The sequence below is a fragment of the Plectropomus leopardus genome, chromosome 17, assembly GCF_026936395.1.
Source record: "Plectropomus leopardus strain MGB_pleo_1.0 chromosome 17, ASM2693639v1, whole genome shotgun sequence".
NCBI lineage: Eukaryota > Metazoa > Chordata > Actinopteri > Perciformes > Serranidae > Plectropomus > Plectropomus leopardus.
The window spans coordinates 12,815,296-12,832,018 of record NC_142192.1 but is presented as its reverse complement, the minus strand read 5'-3'; the positions used below and the strand labels follow the sequence as shown (position 1 = coordinate 12,832,018).

General features: G+C 41.0%; 1 protein-coding gene across 30 annotated transcripts in view; it reads right to left on the bottom strand.

Moving 5' to 3' along the window:
* Positions 1-16,723, bottom strand: part of clasp2 (cytoplasmic linker associated protein 2) — an 81,242-nt gene that overhangs the window by 17,776 nt on the left and 46,743 nt on the right. For 5 of the 30 annotated variants that reach the window (XM_042505934.2, XM_042505939.2, XM_088089971.1 and 2 more), the window contains 19 exons: positions 16,483-16,618; positions 15,628-15,698; positions 15,408-15,467; positions 15,159-15,236; positions 14,766-14,933; positions 13,826-13,866; positions 13,295-13,447; positions 12,625-12,648; positions 12,184-12,201; positions 10,376-10,477; positions 10,143-10,169; positions 7,331-7,357; positions 4,551-4,724; positions 3,582-3,626; positions 1,714-1,821; positions 1,381-1,443; positions 650-756; positions 476-499; positions 150-305 (listed from right to left, as the gene is read on the bottom strand). In XM_042505934.2, coding sequence (XP_042361868.2) covers positions 150-305; positions 476-499; positions 650-756; positions 1,381-1,443; positions 1,714-1,821; positions 3,582-3,626; positions 4,551-4,724; positions 7,331-7,357; positions 10,143-10,169; positions 10,376-10,477; positions 12,184-12,201; positions 12,625-12,648; positions 13,295-13,447; positions 13,826-13,866; positions 14,766-14,933; positions 15,159-15,236; positions 15,408-15,467; positions 15,628-15,698; positions 16,483-16,618 — 1,582 coding nt within the window. The remainder of the gene's footprint in view (positions 1-149; positions 306-475; positions 500-649; positions 757-1,380; positions 1,444-1,713; positions 1,822-3,581; positions 3,627-4,550; positions 4,725-7,330; positions 7,358-10,142; positions 10,170-10,375; positions 10,478-12,183; positions 12,202-12,624; positions 12,649-13,294; positions 13,448-13,825; positions 13,867-14,765; positions 14,934-15,158; positions 15,237-15,407; positions 15,468-15,627; positions 15,699-16,482; positions 16,619-16,723) is intronic. The other 25 variants (XM_088089946.1, XM_042505946.2, XM_088089950.1 and 22 more) reach the window with 25 other exon arrangements.

Here is a 16,723-nt window from a genome sequence, read left to right as displayed (position 1 = left end):
ATTTTCTGCATGCAACTGGAGCCAAGACATAAAACTGAGCTGCCTGGATAAAACACAAGACCCACTATAATTGTGTTATTGTATCTAATTTAGGAAAGGTTTTTTTGAAGACAGTCTGTGATTTCTGCTGTACTGCTGTTGCCTCCAACCTCAGCTACGTCTTCTGTCTGTCTCATGTAAGTGGGGATGGCTCCTCCGTTCCTGGAGCTGTAGGACCTCTCCGAGCAGGCGCTGGACGCATCGCTGTTAGCGTCATCATCAGAGTACATGCCGTAGTTTTCGTACCGCCGCCGTGCTGGCTTCTTCTGCGGATGGAGGACAGAAATCCAAAAAGAGATGAAATTAAACAGAAACTGAAGATTGAGGAAAAAACAGGCAGCAGGCAGAAAACATGCACTGTTACACGCTCGCTTTATAGAGCAGAGCTTAACACACACAAACAACACACAGGTAGAAGGCAGGTGAAGGAGCTGACCTTGGATCGCATGTCTCCCAACAGCTGACAGCATTAAACAAAGGTAGAACCAGGGGTTAGTTAACACACACACACACACACACACACACACTCCAGGAGGTGTGAGATGGCGACAGATTACTGGAATGTGATCAGAGTTATTGTGTGTTTGTTATGTATGTGTATTGTTTGTACCAGTGCATCTGCGAGTGCCTCTTCTACGTCTGAGCCCGTGTTGAGGACCCTCATGGCACTGACTGAAGACGATAGACGACTGGACTGACTGATGCCGAAACCTGTTCCTGTTCAGATTCAGACAGGTAGAGAGAGTGGGAGAACGGACAGAAGGACAGCAGGAGAGAAAACGTTAGACCTAAAATTGCAAACCTTGTCCTGTCACTCATTGGACTGTCTCTCACTTGACCTCTGATGATCCACCATTCTCCTCATCATCCATTCGCCGACAACCCACACACACACACACACACACACTACATCTCCCATGAGCCAACCCTGTAAGTTGATGGGATGACTTGTTAGGTGACATTGCAGGTGCCGCTGGGGGGAGAAAAGTATGATTGACAGAAAACACAGAAGAACATGTTGGTGTCCTTGCAGAAAAGGGGCAGAGCTAAATAAACACAACAAAACTGGCAGAATGGTTATCAACTGGCTACTGAACGGGCGGAAACATGCGATTCCACAGGAAGGTTCGATATCCTGGAGCAGAACACAAAAAAAAAGAAAAAAAGAAAAAAAGAAAATCACAGAGGCTGATGGACAAGAAACAGGCTGACAAATAATATAGGAGAAGATGCTTGGCACTAAAGAGAACAAAAAGAAAAACAGGTGAGCGAACACAAATTAAGGCGACGTGGGTGGGTTGGTGGGTGAGGTACAGAGAAATAGATGTACTCAGCCTTCACCTGCAGCCCCAAAAGCATCAGGTGTGTGGAGAGCTCCGGTGGAGCGAGAGTAGCTCCGTGTTGCTGCAAGCAAGATTAAAACACACATACAGAGTTTAACACTCGCACGCACACAGGAGACAAACACACACAACTCTCACACTGATCGAACAGGGTGTGACAGTGAAAGAAAGGCTGAAAAACACTAACTGCTTTTATCTTTTTTTTTGATGACCCTCAACTTTTTATGTGTTTCTTCAGTTTGATTAAGTATGAATAACAGAGAGGTTTATCTTCTCCTCTGTTGTTTTACTAGTCATCCCTCTTGGGTATCTGTCTGCCACTGCTACTCACCAAGGGGTGTGAAGGAGCGTACGGGGCTGGTGTCCCGGCTGCTCTCCCTGCTGGCCTCTCTGCTGCAGCCCTGACTCATACTGGGCCGAGGGATACGACTGCCCCGAGCTAACGCCACCCGGGTTACAGCACCGCACCGCAGCAGAGGGAAAGATGAGGGGGAAACAGGGGAAGGCAGAGCAGCGGAGGGAAGAAAAGTAGTAGTAAGAGGACAAAAGGACAAGGGGAAGGGACATAAAAAAGACAACAAAGAAGAAAGACCAACATGAGCAGTGACGAAGGAGAGAGAGAGAGAGAGGATGGCACATGGATAAAGACATAAATAAGACAGAAGAGACAAAAGTGACAAACTGACAGAAACAAGAGAATACGAGCACAGGTCTAATGGCTCAGAGGGAGCATCTCAACAGACTTAAGTCACTTCTTTTACGTGACTTTCAAACAAGAAGATTTTAGCTCTAGATTAATGAATCGTTTCAGCTTATCTATAAAAATTCCACAAATACTGAAAATACCAAGGTTGGGCATGAGTGCTTGAGTACTTGATTTAGACATCAGTACTTATTAGGACTGTACAATTTCTGAAAATGTTATCGTTCTGAACAAGTGGAATATCCAAATCACAGGAGCTGTAGTTTTTTGATAAAGTGTGTCACAAAATACCAGTATGAATGACACAATGAGGTGGAACAGAGATACTTTACCCCACAAATTATATTCCAGAGGTACGGGAACATGGCTGTTTGGTACAAACCAAAGCACAAATCACATATTTTTTTATTTTTTCCAGTAAAATGAAATGCAAAAATTCCCATTCCCCCTAAAATAGCGACTCATATTGCAATTTCTTTCAAAATATTTGCAATATGTTTTTTTTGCATATTGTATAGCCCTAGAATGTATCAGTATTTTTTAGTAGTTGTTTAAAAAAACATATTTTAATAAACAATAAACATAAACATATATTCTTCAAAAAAAAAAAAAAAGCCTAGCCCTTGAAAGCACCAATTAAAAGTTCCCCAAAAGATGATGTCTTTAAATTGCTCCATTTTTTCCCTGACTAATAGTCATATTTGGGTTTGCTATTATAGTTTCTAGTTTACTACTAAAATTCTTAAATACACATTTCAGAAGCTAGCAGTGAAATTTAAACATATTTTGCTTTAAAGAAAATGCTTAAATGATTAATTGATTCTCTGAATGGTTACAGATTAATTTCTGTTAATTAATTATTTCAGCTCTAGATGAGATGCACCCAAAAGAAGCACAGGACTGCTGGACTCACATTTAAATGAAACAAACAGTCTGATAATCACATGCACTTGGACGATCATCCTGCTTCTCACACACAAACATTTAGAACAGAAAAGGGATTTGAGATGAATGAAGCAATCAAGGGAAGGTAGAGGAGGAGGAGGGGGGTCTGCATGTTTCATCCAGTAGCATCGCAATCAACTTGAGCGTTCATTGCTCTGTTCATCAGCCTCAGCATCTACACAGCCAATCAGGGTAAATCACAGCCTATAAAAGGGTTACAAAGCCTGGGGAAGCTTTGCTGATCCTGCTGCAAGGTTCGTTCACCAGCCACTGACAACAGGTTAGTAAAGTGAGGGAGGAGGTCATGATGCGTGGGGGCATCTGCTGATCACGGGCACCCATCACCACAACAACACAGCCATGGAGTCAGAGACAGGTTAGAGAGATGGGCTCTATGAGGTGAGGAGCTACAGCTTTGTGGAGGGACTGGGAAGGCAGGAGAGATTTTTACTGATGGATGGAGATAAAGAATGAGGGATGATTTTAAGATGATGATGATGATAGACTGAGGTTAGGACAGCACGATTGTCTGGTTGAGATCGGAGCCTTACCTCCTCTGCTCGCTCCGTTGTAGATCGAACTAATGCTGGAAGGAGCTACAAGACAGAGGCACCAAGGGCAGGAAGGAAAGAGGACAGGGAGCAGGAGGGGAAACAAGTTGAGATCCGAGGGTATAAGGATGTGTGCAGTTGTATGTGGTGTGTGTACGGTATTAATAGCCCCTTTTGCAATGCCTTTTCAAGGCGAGAATATCGCGCTGTTATGCCACCTCACTGTTCTATGTAAAAAGTACAATTGCAGAACAGGGGGACAGAGTCATGCCTTTCAGCCGGCAACGGAGGTAGTAACAGTGCCGAATCGAGGTCTGTGCGAAAGGGACCATGTGTGGGACAGGCAGAACATTTTGATGAAGTATTACGCACACGACCCACCCACGGGAGACTTAAAAGGCAGCTAGCAACACAATCAAAAGACAAGAACAGCACAAAAATGTCTGCAAATTGGGTAAACAATGAGGTCTGGGAGTTCCTTACCCTCCGAGCAGAGGCCAAGATAAGCCGTCATATAACAGGGATGGTAAATTATTGGCGTTGCCATGTTGTTGTTATTGTTTAGAAAGGCCTGCCGACGAGTACGCTATTTGTCACACTAGAAGCAGACGTTGTTGTGTTACACATCGCACCTATCACGCTTCTTTGCTTCCATGATGATGGCATGCAGTCTATAATCACACACTGGAGAGGCATGATGCCGCTGCTGTTTGGTTCTGTGTAAAACTGCAAAGAGGGCGTAAAGAAGGGACTTCAAAGCAGCTCTACAGCGCGATCTCTGTGTAAAAAGGGCTGCAGATTGTCTACGGCCGAGTTTTTACAACCAATCACATAATCTTTGAGCAGTTGTTATAAAAACAGATGCAGGAAGATAAATATAAAATCTTGATGTGTTCATGTGTAGTAAATGCAATCAGACCAAAGCAAGAATTGTGTGCATGAACTTGAAGCACTAAGTTGTTTACTCACCAACAGACAGGCGGGTGGGGGACGAATCTCTGGAGCAGCCCTGGCTGCGGGGGATGCGGCTACGTCTGTGTCCATCCCCGCCGGTCCCAGCCAGCACCCTGTGGGCCCCTGAGCTCATGGTGCTCAGGGCCGTACTTGTCAGCACACGCCCTGGAGACCCACTCCGACTGCCAGCTTCAGAGAGATGCAGAGAGAGAAGAGGACAAATACAAAGACAAGGAGAGAGTAAAGTCAGGGCTCGACTCTGGCAACAAGTGAACTTTTACAGTGACAGCTACGTAACTAATCCTCCTTTGGTGTGAGGGGGGTTTTTTTTTTTTTTTTTTAAATGGTGTGAGTTTTGTACACATGCAACTGACAAAGACAGTTGCTACACACAGCTGCTGAACTTAACTGCTCTTATTTCCAAGTGTTTTTTAGTAAATGTAGTGATATACAGCATGTATATAAAAAATATACAAAACTTGATCGCAAACTTTACAGTGTTTGATAACATTGGAAAAAAGATTCTTGGGGCTAGGAGAGTTGAAAACCACACCAAGAGGAAAAGAGCTTTTTACAAGTGTTGACACTTATTTGTACGAAATCAAATAAATGTACTGCAACAAAATAAACACTTTTGATAAATACATTTATACTAAAGTTAAGCTCTCGAAGATTTTCGTTCAGATAAATGTCTGTCAAGTCACTCATGACAAACGAGGTAAAATGATGGTTACTGAGTCTATGGCTCACTGATGAAAATATTGCAATATTTATATGTCTGAATATTATGAACTGAGTGTCTGTGGCGACAATAGTGGAAAAACAGCTGTACTAAGTTGCTGCAAATGCAAACTGAACATTTCCTACTGCTGCAACTTCAAACAAAAAGCATTTAGCACAAAGGGATCAAAGGAAATGCAATGTGTTTTTCTGTGTGCTTAGCATTTACGGTTATTATTCATCAGAAATGCATCTACAAGACAAGAAATCTGTCTTTTTTGGCAACTGTTGACCGCAGAAATATTACAGGGAGTCATGGAAAAAGAAGGAGCACCTTAACTGAGCTGTTACTGCTGGCAACAGGCGGCACACCTCCAACTTAGCTAGATAGCCAATTCCTTTCACCGTGCCCTGTCGTCTACAGACATGTGCTGTGTGCAGAGTAAAATGATGAAAATCATGGTTGCTCACATGGAAAAAGGCTAATTTTTGCCCAACCACTCAATTAAAATCTCTCTATTTGCTGCCCCCAGAACTCCTGTGACCTGTAGTATAAAACCACATTTATTACCACCAGTAACAAATTGATGTGAAATCTTCGAGATTGCCACTTTAAATAAAATGTATTTATCTATTGTGAAGATACATTAAAATAAGGTTGTGTCCAAGATTAATATATAACATTTGATAACAGGGTCCCAATTTCTCCTCCCCATGACATCCTGTCTCCAACAGCAAGCCCCACCATGTATCTAATCCTACAGTGACTCAGATTACTATCAACCTGAAAACAAACAGTTGAGGAGGAGCTGTTCTGCAGTGCTGAACATCAAGCGTGAGAACAGACTGTTGGGGAAGCAAGCTCCAGGGGCTCAACACATGTAGCTGGACCTTAGCTGATTTTAACATGACTGTAAATCAGCACGCAGACCAGACTCTCTCTCACCTTTCTTGCAGTTATACACACAACTCAACTAAAGCCACAGACACACAAAACATGACAAGTCTGTCTCTATTTACTAGTGGTGACATATAATTACATAAATATACACATCTAAATGACAGGAGAAAGAGCTACATAGGGATTGTTCTATTATCTTGACTCCATAGATATACTGTAGCTGATAATTTATTGTTTTTATACTTTTTTATCGTGTAAAGAATAAATAACCCTCTCTTTGACTTCTATTGCCATTTTTTTTGTTATATTTTCCAGTCAACTTCCCTCTTCCCTTGTCTCCTTATATTTACAGAAAGCTACTGTGAATTTGTGTGAGCGTTACAAAAATATAATTTTTTTACAAACTGCTGATAAAATGGTGTAACCAGTCAGTCCTTAAGCTTGATGGGAGTTAGATTTAGGATTTTTTTACGACTTTTTAAATGCCACACTGAATCAAACCAACAGCAATTTAAAAAAAAACAAACAAAAAAACAATAGACATCAACTACATAGGGCTAGGGACAATTTTAAGTTAAAATTAATGCGAGAGCCATTATGTAAATTAATCTAAAAATTGAAATAAAAAAACAGACGTTATGATTTTGAGATTTTACAATGCAATGCAGAAAATCTCATGGTGTGGCATTTCAAAGACCTATGAAAGACTTATTTGGGAAAATTTAATACCAATTCAGGCTGTATTTTTAAATTAAATAATGCTATGCCTTTTAAGACTTTTTCAGGATCCGCGGGAAGCCTGGAAACAAAACAACAAAATCTACAGAATTATTTACGTGGCACCTAAAAGTAGATGTTTAGGACAATTGAATTCCAGCAGGTAAGAATGTTTGTCCTTCTCACAGGGGAAACAAAAATCTAAATCTTTAGACTACATCCAGGCACACATAAGAGTGCAGGAACACAAGGCTCCCAAAGCAGTGTGTTTAGCATGATCATAGAACAGCCATGTTTACAGTCCGTGACTACAAATCCCAGCATGCCTCAGCCAGAGTGGGAGGAGCTTTAAGTGACTTTTTTTGGGTGCATGTGAAGTAGGGAAAAGTCAGGGAAACAGAGGAAAGGCAATAAAGATAAAACGAGCGGGTAAAAAGAAGTAGCATTGTAATCTTACCACCAACAGGGGTAGCAGACTGAGATCCTGAGCCATTAAGCCCATTGGTTGGGAGGAGGGGGGAAGCAGAGGCGAGGGGGAAGGAACAGCAGATTAAACCAGATGAATTATGAGTATTAGCGCGAAAAAAAAAAAAAAAAAAGCATCATGGGAGTTAGGACACAGAGTACGATGGGAGCGCATCCTGGTAGTCCATATCAAGAATGAAGGCGAAGCTGAAGCACTTTGATTAAATAAATCCATTTATTAAAGAGAAAACAAGGACTGAAAATGTGTTGCTAAAACAAACACACACACTGAACCAGCTGCAGATGAGAGCCTGGGAAAAGCAGTGCATGTTGGGACAGCTGGCATATGTATCAAGCAAAGCCTGTTCACAATGAGGAAAAGAAAATGCCTCAAAGTAAATATGCTCAAAAATATCCACACACTCTGTCACACACATGTACGTAGAAATCTTTCTGAGCCTCTGTTCAGCTGCCATTTCCTCTGTGTGTGTTTCAGTCTGTGGTTCAAGATCTGGGCTCTGAACTCTTGATCAGTCAGCTTCCATTTAGTCTCTACGGCTACATTCAGGCAAGCAAAATCTTATAAACGGACTGCCCACACTGTTTTCTGCAAGTAATCAAATCTGATTTGTGTGTTCAGACATCACCAACCCATAGTCTTGGTTTAATCAAGAAGTCCAGTTCAGGAGAGTTCAGTTTGCTACACATAAGAGGATATTTTTACATTTACAAAACTGCGGATGATACCGATAGAATCACTCTCTTCTGTGCTGTTTTGTCATGACCGCACGGTTTAGGTCCCTATCACACTGATCCTATACTAAAATGTGGAGCCAGCCTGTTTATTGGTCAAGAGAGAACGACTCTCTTGATTGACAAGGACTCAATACACAAACCCACCATTTGTAAATATTCCATCGATTGAGACTAAAGACTCTCAACAGCCCACCTTGTTATTTACTGTTCAGAAAATGTTGGGGCACATCCTTCTTTGTGGATGATTGAGGAGGTGCAGACATTTACATTGTCTGTAAAGGGGAAATACAATAAGAGCTGGATGAAGCAGTGACACGGATGTTGCTATCCTTTCACGACCCCACCTATATATTAAAACTACTTTTGGGGCTTTTTTTGCTGATATTTGTTAGGACAGTTCAAACGTAAAAGGGGGGAAAAAAGGGGATGATATGCAGCACAGGACCAAGGCCAGAATCGAACCCGCGGCTGATTGCGCCAAGGTTGTAGCATTTGTACATGGTGCACCCGCTTTACCAATTGAGCTACTGGGCGCCACCCCCCGCCTATATAATAAGAGTACCGTCCGCCATGAAGACGCAAAAACCAGATCTAGGGTTAAGGTACATGTTTGCAGGGGTTGCATGCAGGTTCTAAGAGTACAATATCAAAAGTGTTTGATGGAAACTTGGCTCGTGTGCATGGGTTACTGTGGTAACGACATAAACACCAGTAACTCCATAGCTTGCTGGTGTTGCAGAAGCATGAGAAATAGCGGTCCATCACTTCATCCCCCAAACAGTCACACTGTGAAGACGCTGTGCATAACTCCTCTGTCACAACAGAGCTCAGTGACAGAGGAGAGGCTGGTAAACATCACTTTGTTTCGTGCTGCAGTCATGGCGAGCTGCACTGTGCAGCAAGAGGTGTGGCGCCATCCACAAAGTGCGCACCGAGGTACGTTTGTCAGGCTCTGTGGCTGCCTAGGACCAAGTTTTGTACATCAAGACACTCACCTATGAAATCAGAGTTGAATTGGTAGAGCACCCTGGCTGAAATACATCTGTAATAAATCAGATATGAATTGCAAGTCAGACCCCCCCCAGATGTGGCTTTGATCTGATTTGCTACAAGCTCGTGTTTTTTTTGGTCACGTCCATATTTTTTAAAAAGGGGATTTACCAAAAAACAGATTTGGTCCAGCATTTGGTCTGAGCAAGGTCTAAATAGGCTGTGATTCTATCACTGTCCACTTTTAAAGTTGTTAAACCAAAGCCATCACACTATAAGCAGCAAGTATTTTTTGAAAAGCAGGTACGCACACATCTGCCTTATGTGTTGCAATTAGGGCTGTACTGAATACTTCAAACATCCGAAGCTCCATTCGTAACCTTGACATTCAAATTACAAAACAACTTTCAAATGTGGTGCAACTTTTTTGGTTTCAATGTCTATTTATTCTGTTCAAACCCAGTATTTCTGCACAGCTACAGAGATATTATCTGCTGTCCCTGTTGGCTAGTTAGTGCCCGTGCTAAAAACAAGCTGCCTTATGCTAGCAGCAGATCCACTAAATGTGGATTTTTCAAAAAAGACTTCATTTCATGTCCTACAATCGTTTATTTTTCAAATTGGGGGTTTTGTTTGAGGATTTCTTGTTCTTTTCTTCTTTTAGGGTGATGACATCATAAAATAAAATGCCAGATATTCAGAGCTTCATTCGAAAACCTAATTAGAAGATGTAAGCGTTAAAAAGACAATTTGTACAGCCCTAGTTTAGATAGTAGCTCACTCAGCGGCTCTTGTGCTCCCTCATGTCTGTTAATGTTTTTTTAAAAACCTTAATGGCAGCCAGAGCCAGGCTAAAGCAGCAGAAATAAACTGTCCACCACACCATCCTCAGTGATGAGACACAGCATGCATAGAAAAACATAAACATTAAAACACACACACACTCCTCTTTACACAAAACAACTTGATCAGAATGAGAGCGATAGCAGGTGGGCCACCATTCCCACTGTGGTACACCGATAGACACACACTCTGACTCTGACACACAAACAGAATACCTGGTGTGCAATCGGATTCGTCGGAACCTGAAGGCACAAAAACATTTACATGGAGCTTATAATTAATGAAACTCCACCACACGAGCCTGAGAAACTGCAAACACACACTCTAAGAAGCTCACACACACCATTTCTGTTGCTGTGTTTATGTGGTAAGTAGACTTGATACCCAGACTGTTCCACTCACAGCTGGGTTTAAGTCATGCTGTGTGTCAGTGGGAGTCGGTACTTACGTTGTGACTGGGAGACCATTTTGGTGCGGCTGCGTCCTCGTGAGTCCACCTGGCTGGACATGCTGCTGGCTGTGGACAAGGGCTGCTTGGTGCGTACACGGCCTGTATGTATGCAGAGGGGAAAACGGTGTAAAAACACAACAACAAACAAAGAAAACACCGCTGTACTGCCTATGCCCCTACACATCTACTCACAAACTGTTTGCAGCTGAATGAAGCTCAGAACCCAAGAAGCACTACGGCTGACTAAAAGCCACTAATGCTGGAAGCTGCTGAATGAAAGCCTGATCCTAAACTAAACACTCAGCCAGCAGCGCACACAGATACACACACCAGGGATGCTTCAGTGGAATAGGAACCAGTGTCTGTAAGGACGTACTTAAAAACGTAAACTGGTCATGACCATAGACTGAAAAAAGAAGTGGACGTAAAACTCGAAGTGAAGTGCCTTAAACATGCATTTTTTCCAATGGCCAGCAGGGGGTGGCTGACATTGTTTAGAAAACTATTCAGAAAATGACCCTACTTCTCACTTTGATTCAGTAAACATTTTTCTAATGAGTTTATGGTCTCAATCACTAGGTTCAAGTTGTTTTTAATACTGTACATCATGATGTTCAAAAAAGGAAAATGTTGGAGTACTCAGATGTTCAAACAAGTGTGATAAAGGTGCCCTTTGGTAGGGAAAACAAGCTCAAAAAAGGAGGAACGACTCATGCAAAAAGTCAAAAATAGAAACACAGACAATGCTGGTTCATGTTAAGCTAAAAGTGGGTTACAACCCACAGGTAGCGGCACAAACAGCCTTCTTCAGTGTGTTGCTGTTGGTGTCACACCATGAAGAAGGCTGTTTGTCCTGCTACCTGTGAGTTTTAACTTTCTGTCAAAAGAGTTCCTTGGACCTTCCTTCTTTTTTGAATAGCATGATGTTCATTTTTTTAAATTATGGTCAAGTTTAGAGTAATATAGAGGATAAAGCAGATGTATTTATTAGTTATTTTAGGTGTCAAAGTGTTTGATTTGTTCAACAGAGATTTTCAGCATTTCAAATGATGATATGTAAGTGTGTGCTTGTAAATCATCCCTTCGACCTGTCAACTCGGCTGGAGAAATGCAAGTTTCTAAGTGTGTATATATTATTTGTGGTAGAAATCATTTTTAGTTGTAGAAAAAAAAAGTTATTACAACATTTTTATACAACCTGTCACCATGTTTCTAATTTCTGGGACCTATATTAATGTAATTGGATTAGTTTGAACAGGAAAAAACTGATGATGGTCACTTCTGGTTAAAAAACAAAAACAAACTTAAAAACAAAATGCAAAACCGATGGCTAACATCATGGTGGCTGGGTCAACTTCTTTTTTTTACAGTTTATGATCATGACCGAGCTACTTATCCTTTAGTATTGATTGATTTCATGGAAATATGTCGTGAGTAATTGTGATATTACTGCAGCTAACTGAATTCATATCATACACATTAGCCCATGCAGATCATCAGCTAATACAACTGCAATTTTGTTTATGTTTAGCAGTTCTTCTGTTGAAATACTTGTTCATAAGCACAGTTGGATATCTAATGGCAAATTTCATGATTAAACATCTTATTTCACTATTATTATTATTATTATTGTTATGACTTAGATGGAGGGTACCACAGTACAAAAATTTAAATAGAAACTCCTGGTTATTCCTCTGCAGACGACAACAAACTTGAACTCGAGATTAGCAATTTTGTCAGCTTTCCCAACTAGAAACATCCCTAAATCATGCCCCCCACACACATTCACCTAACCACAATCTTACCATTGTCTGACCTGGTCCCTACAGACAGACAAAGAAGGAGCAGGTTGTAAATGGCACATTTCACCTGATATGTGTATAAAAGCACTACAACAACAACACATCCTAAGTAGTCTAATAAAGCCTCGATAACTGAACAACACAGTTTAATGCAGGTGTTTATGGTTAGACAGCTTCCGTATTAAAATAGGATCAAACTGTAGTAAAGCAGAAGATGATCTTAGATGTGCGATAAATTTGAGTCATGGTGTGATGAGGAGGATGGTGATACAAATGAAGGTGGAACGTAAGCTGACAGCAGGGGGCGCTGTGGCCACACACTGCATCAAAAAAGAAGCTATGATATGGACTGGTGGACTGGAATGAAGTGAGGAAAGGGAAAAGAAGAGAAAGAAAAAAGCACAAGTAGATTGTTGCTGGTGAAGCAGAGTGAGATGATCTTACCATCCGTTTTATCAGAGGCATCATCTTTAGTGGCAAAGAGAGAGAGAGTGGAAGAAAGAGGAGGAAAGAATCGAAGGGAAACAAAAAGGATTGACACAGATGATTATCGAAAGTAGGAGACACAAAAGGAAAAGGAACCCAAGAAGGGGAAAATGAACAGAAAGTGTCAGTCACAACGTAACAGAAAATAATGAAAAACAAAACAGAATGTGATACAGAAAAGAGGGAGACAAGAGAAGAGAGGAGCACAGTCTGTATTAGTTACAGAACATCTGTTCAGAACAGAGAAGCATGCGGATGCAGAGGTCGAAACAGAGAGAAACAAACACAAAGGGCGATATTCATCAACAGACCATGCACACAGAGAATATCTACTCCAGAACACAGACAGGACACATTAACAGGCAATGAGGAGGCAGCAGGAGAGGAGAGTACAGGAGCGGAGAGGAGAAGGCCAGTCCAAGCACTCAAGTGTGTGAGTCCATCATTATAAACTGTTTTTCTTTAGATATTAGGAGTTTTATTCCTAACTTCAACCTGTCAGTAGCTTTATAGGCGCTACTTCTGAGTTGATCTGACTCCTCAGTAGGGGTCTGCCTGACATCCTGCTGATCACATGCTTGTTCACGTTGTCTGGTTAGTCATCTAACTTGACTGGCAGGGCTCTTACCCAGTGAGGAGTAGGAGCCAGGGGGCAGACGCCCTGCTCCCCTTGTCTGTCCGACGTGCCGCTGCTTAGCGACTGCTGCTGCGTTTACATCCACGTCGCTACGGGAACGTTGCAGGGAGGCCGACGGCACCCTACTCTTTGAACCCGCAGGGACTGATAGGACAGGAGGAGGAGGAGTGTTTTGGAGAAGGGATGGGAGGTGATGAGGGGATATATACAATCACAAAAACATGCAGGCACAGCACTACCAAATACTGATACAGAAATACACAAACAGCCAGACACATCTACGCATTTGTGTGCGTACATGTGTGTAGTAACATAAAAACAACGTAACAGGGTGTGGCTGTACGGACACAGGCAGATGTAAATGAGAATGATGGGAAATGGCTCTGATGTTTGTCAGAGTGTGTGTGCTTGCTTTCACAGTGAGCATGGGAGTATGTGTTTGTATGTGTATCTGCTGCTGTGTGCGTGTGTGTGTGTGTGTGTGTGTGTGTGTGTGTGTGTGTGTGTGTGTGTTTGACTCACCTCGCCCTGGAGCTGCTGACCATTTAGAAGTCAGAGGCCGACTGACAGAGGAGGGAGATAAGTAGGTCAGTCAACAACAAAACAACACACACAAAAATCATTGTTCTAATGTAGTGCTGCTGGGTGATGAACAAAAATAAAATAAAATGAAATTTCTTTTTCTTCCCTCAATGACAAAATATGAACAGCTCAATTATTTCACCTGAAAATGATAACAAATGATGAAAAATGGGCAGAGAGAGTGCAAAACAAAACACACTGCACGCCAGCAGTTTGACAATATTTTGGTTACATACTGTCACCCAAAAATTCTTCTAATCAGGACTCTGTCTTTAACAACAATAGTTTGTTTTTTTACAGTAATTGTTTTAAATGATTTTAAATTCATTTTTAGAGATTTTTTTCAATTACGATTACAATCTCTATTTTTATTTTTATCTGTTTATGTTTACTTATATTTATAACAACAAAAACAAAAATAATACTTATTATTTTAATCAAGTAATAATTTAATAATAACTACTATTATTATTTTAATTAAGTCTTTAAACTTAATTTTTAGTATCACCTTTACCGTATTTCGTCATGTATAGAGGCACTGGCTTTGGTATATTTATACATTGGTCATGAATGGGCATTGAAACTTTTAAACTACTGATTCAGGTGAAAAAAGTTCGATTATCAAAACCATCCATGACATTGACTTTCTCCCCATCTTCAAATCCCGCCTAAAAACACACCTTTTTAGACTCGCTTATTCTGTGTGACCACTGTTGTTGACCTTTTATGTATTTTTAGCTTTTTACTGTATATTGTTTTACTTATGTCCTGATATTTTGCTGTTTTATTATTGAACCTAAAATGCATTATTATAATTAGTATTATCAAAACTGTGGAAAAAAATGTAGACAGTGAACTATGGAGGAGAACAGCTGATTACTTGAGGCTCTCTTGAGAGGAGGACGAGGAGCGGTCACTCTGAGGAAGTGAAGCCACGCTGCCAGAGCTCTTCAGGCAGGACTGAAGGGTCCTCTGGTACGATGACTCCAAGGAGTTGTAGAGAGCGTCGGTCTCCGCTGGAAAGTGGTTCCTCAGACCCCAGTAGGCTCTGGGAGACAGAGGTGGACAGAGAGGGGGGGGGGGAAGATGAAGAGACAAATATCAGAGTAAAAAAAAAAAGATGGGTAAGATTGAGGGGGAAGGAGGTAGAAAGATAATGACGAAGGAGGCAAAAGAAAGGAAACAAGCGATTCAGACAGGAAAATGTGGGCGGTGAGATATTTCACATTACTTGTCTTTCAGATAATGAAATTTTCAGAAATGCTTGTCTTACTTGCGGGCTTCCACTCTGGCCTCGGAGTCTGCATCTCGAATTCCCTTCTTGATGCTCTCAACTAGAACTGCTGTGTGCCTGCGAGGGAGAGATACAGAGGCACAAAAGGTGCATTAGGCATGAACAAGCAGAAAAGCAGGTTTTAAACACCTTTTCTTCCTCTGTAAAGCACACTAATGTAAATCCTGTTCATTAGACAGAAGTGTTGAGCATGTCTTTTCACTGAACCCTGTTGAAATCAATTCTCACCTCTCTAGAGAGTGGGTTTGCCATTCCTGTAGCAGAAGGTCCAGGAAATCATAACAGCGCCTGGAGACGACACACTTTTTTTAATCATTCTCACGATCACAAAACACATTACTTAACAGCATCATTACAAGCATTTTATGATCTTGTAGCTGTTAATTATTTCAGCTCATTACCAAATTAGGCTTTTTATCACTGACATCAGGGCCTTTGTTAATCTCACCTTCTAACAGCCACGGACTTGGACGTACAGTTGCTGGTTATCAGGGGGATGAGCCTGGGGACGTGGGTGTGCTGCAGAGAGGGGAGGAAGCAGAGTATGAAAATATGAAAGGGAAAATAATTCAAATATCAAACCAAAGCAGCACCACTTACACTGACCACAGAGTTTTTTCAAACCAAAATTACCTATGTATCTGCTTAGACTGGAGGAACTCGAAGAAAAAACAGATAAATTCCTGTTAAGAATATCATTAGTGACCTCTAAGAATTCCCTACACAAGAAATGCCTCAAAAAGAACTACCTAGTCTTGACGAATTTGTCAATGTAATATACAGTATTTATGTAAAGGAGAGAATGACTTTTAATTTGAAACCGCTGAAGGATATCTTTGATGAAAACTGGACAAAATGGATAGTGTATGTTTTATGCATCAGACCTGAATTTGTGTGAACATGTATCAGGAACACATGGTAATGTAACTAGTATCCACCCATTGTCTACGTGTGCAGGTTTTTATCCAAAATCCTTGTTTACAGAATGTAATTGTTTTTTTGAACCTCCTACTTAATTGCCAACCATATTTTATTTTGTTGTTTTTATCTATTTAATAACCTCTTTTTTCTTTTTTTCCCCTGCAACGATTTATTTGTTCATTCTGTTTTATTCTTTATTTGTTTTTTTAAATTTTATTTCTGTATTTATTTATCAACTTATTTATGTATTTTTACATTTATTTTACATGACTGAAAGGTCTTCATGTTCATCTGGTTGTGTAATTTTGTTTTGTATGTTCACATAAACAATAAGAAGAAATTTACAAAAAAAGAGACTGTTGAAGAGGTTTGCAAAACTCACCCGGATGATGATGCGGATAGCCGACACACCGGAGGTGGCCATGACTTTGGCACAGTTGGGGATGAGGTTGAACAGGACGGGAACAATAGCTTCAGCTCCATGGTCAAATTTATTCCCCAGCACAGATGAAAGATGGCTACAGGAACACAGACGAATACACAGCAATTAAACAGAGAGCACTATCAATCTGTGGTAAACGCCTTAATAAAGGTTGAGAGCAGTGTCATTGATCAGGACTAAA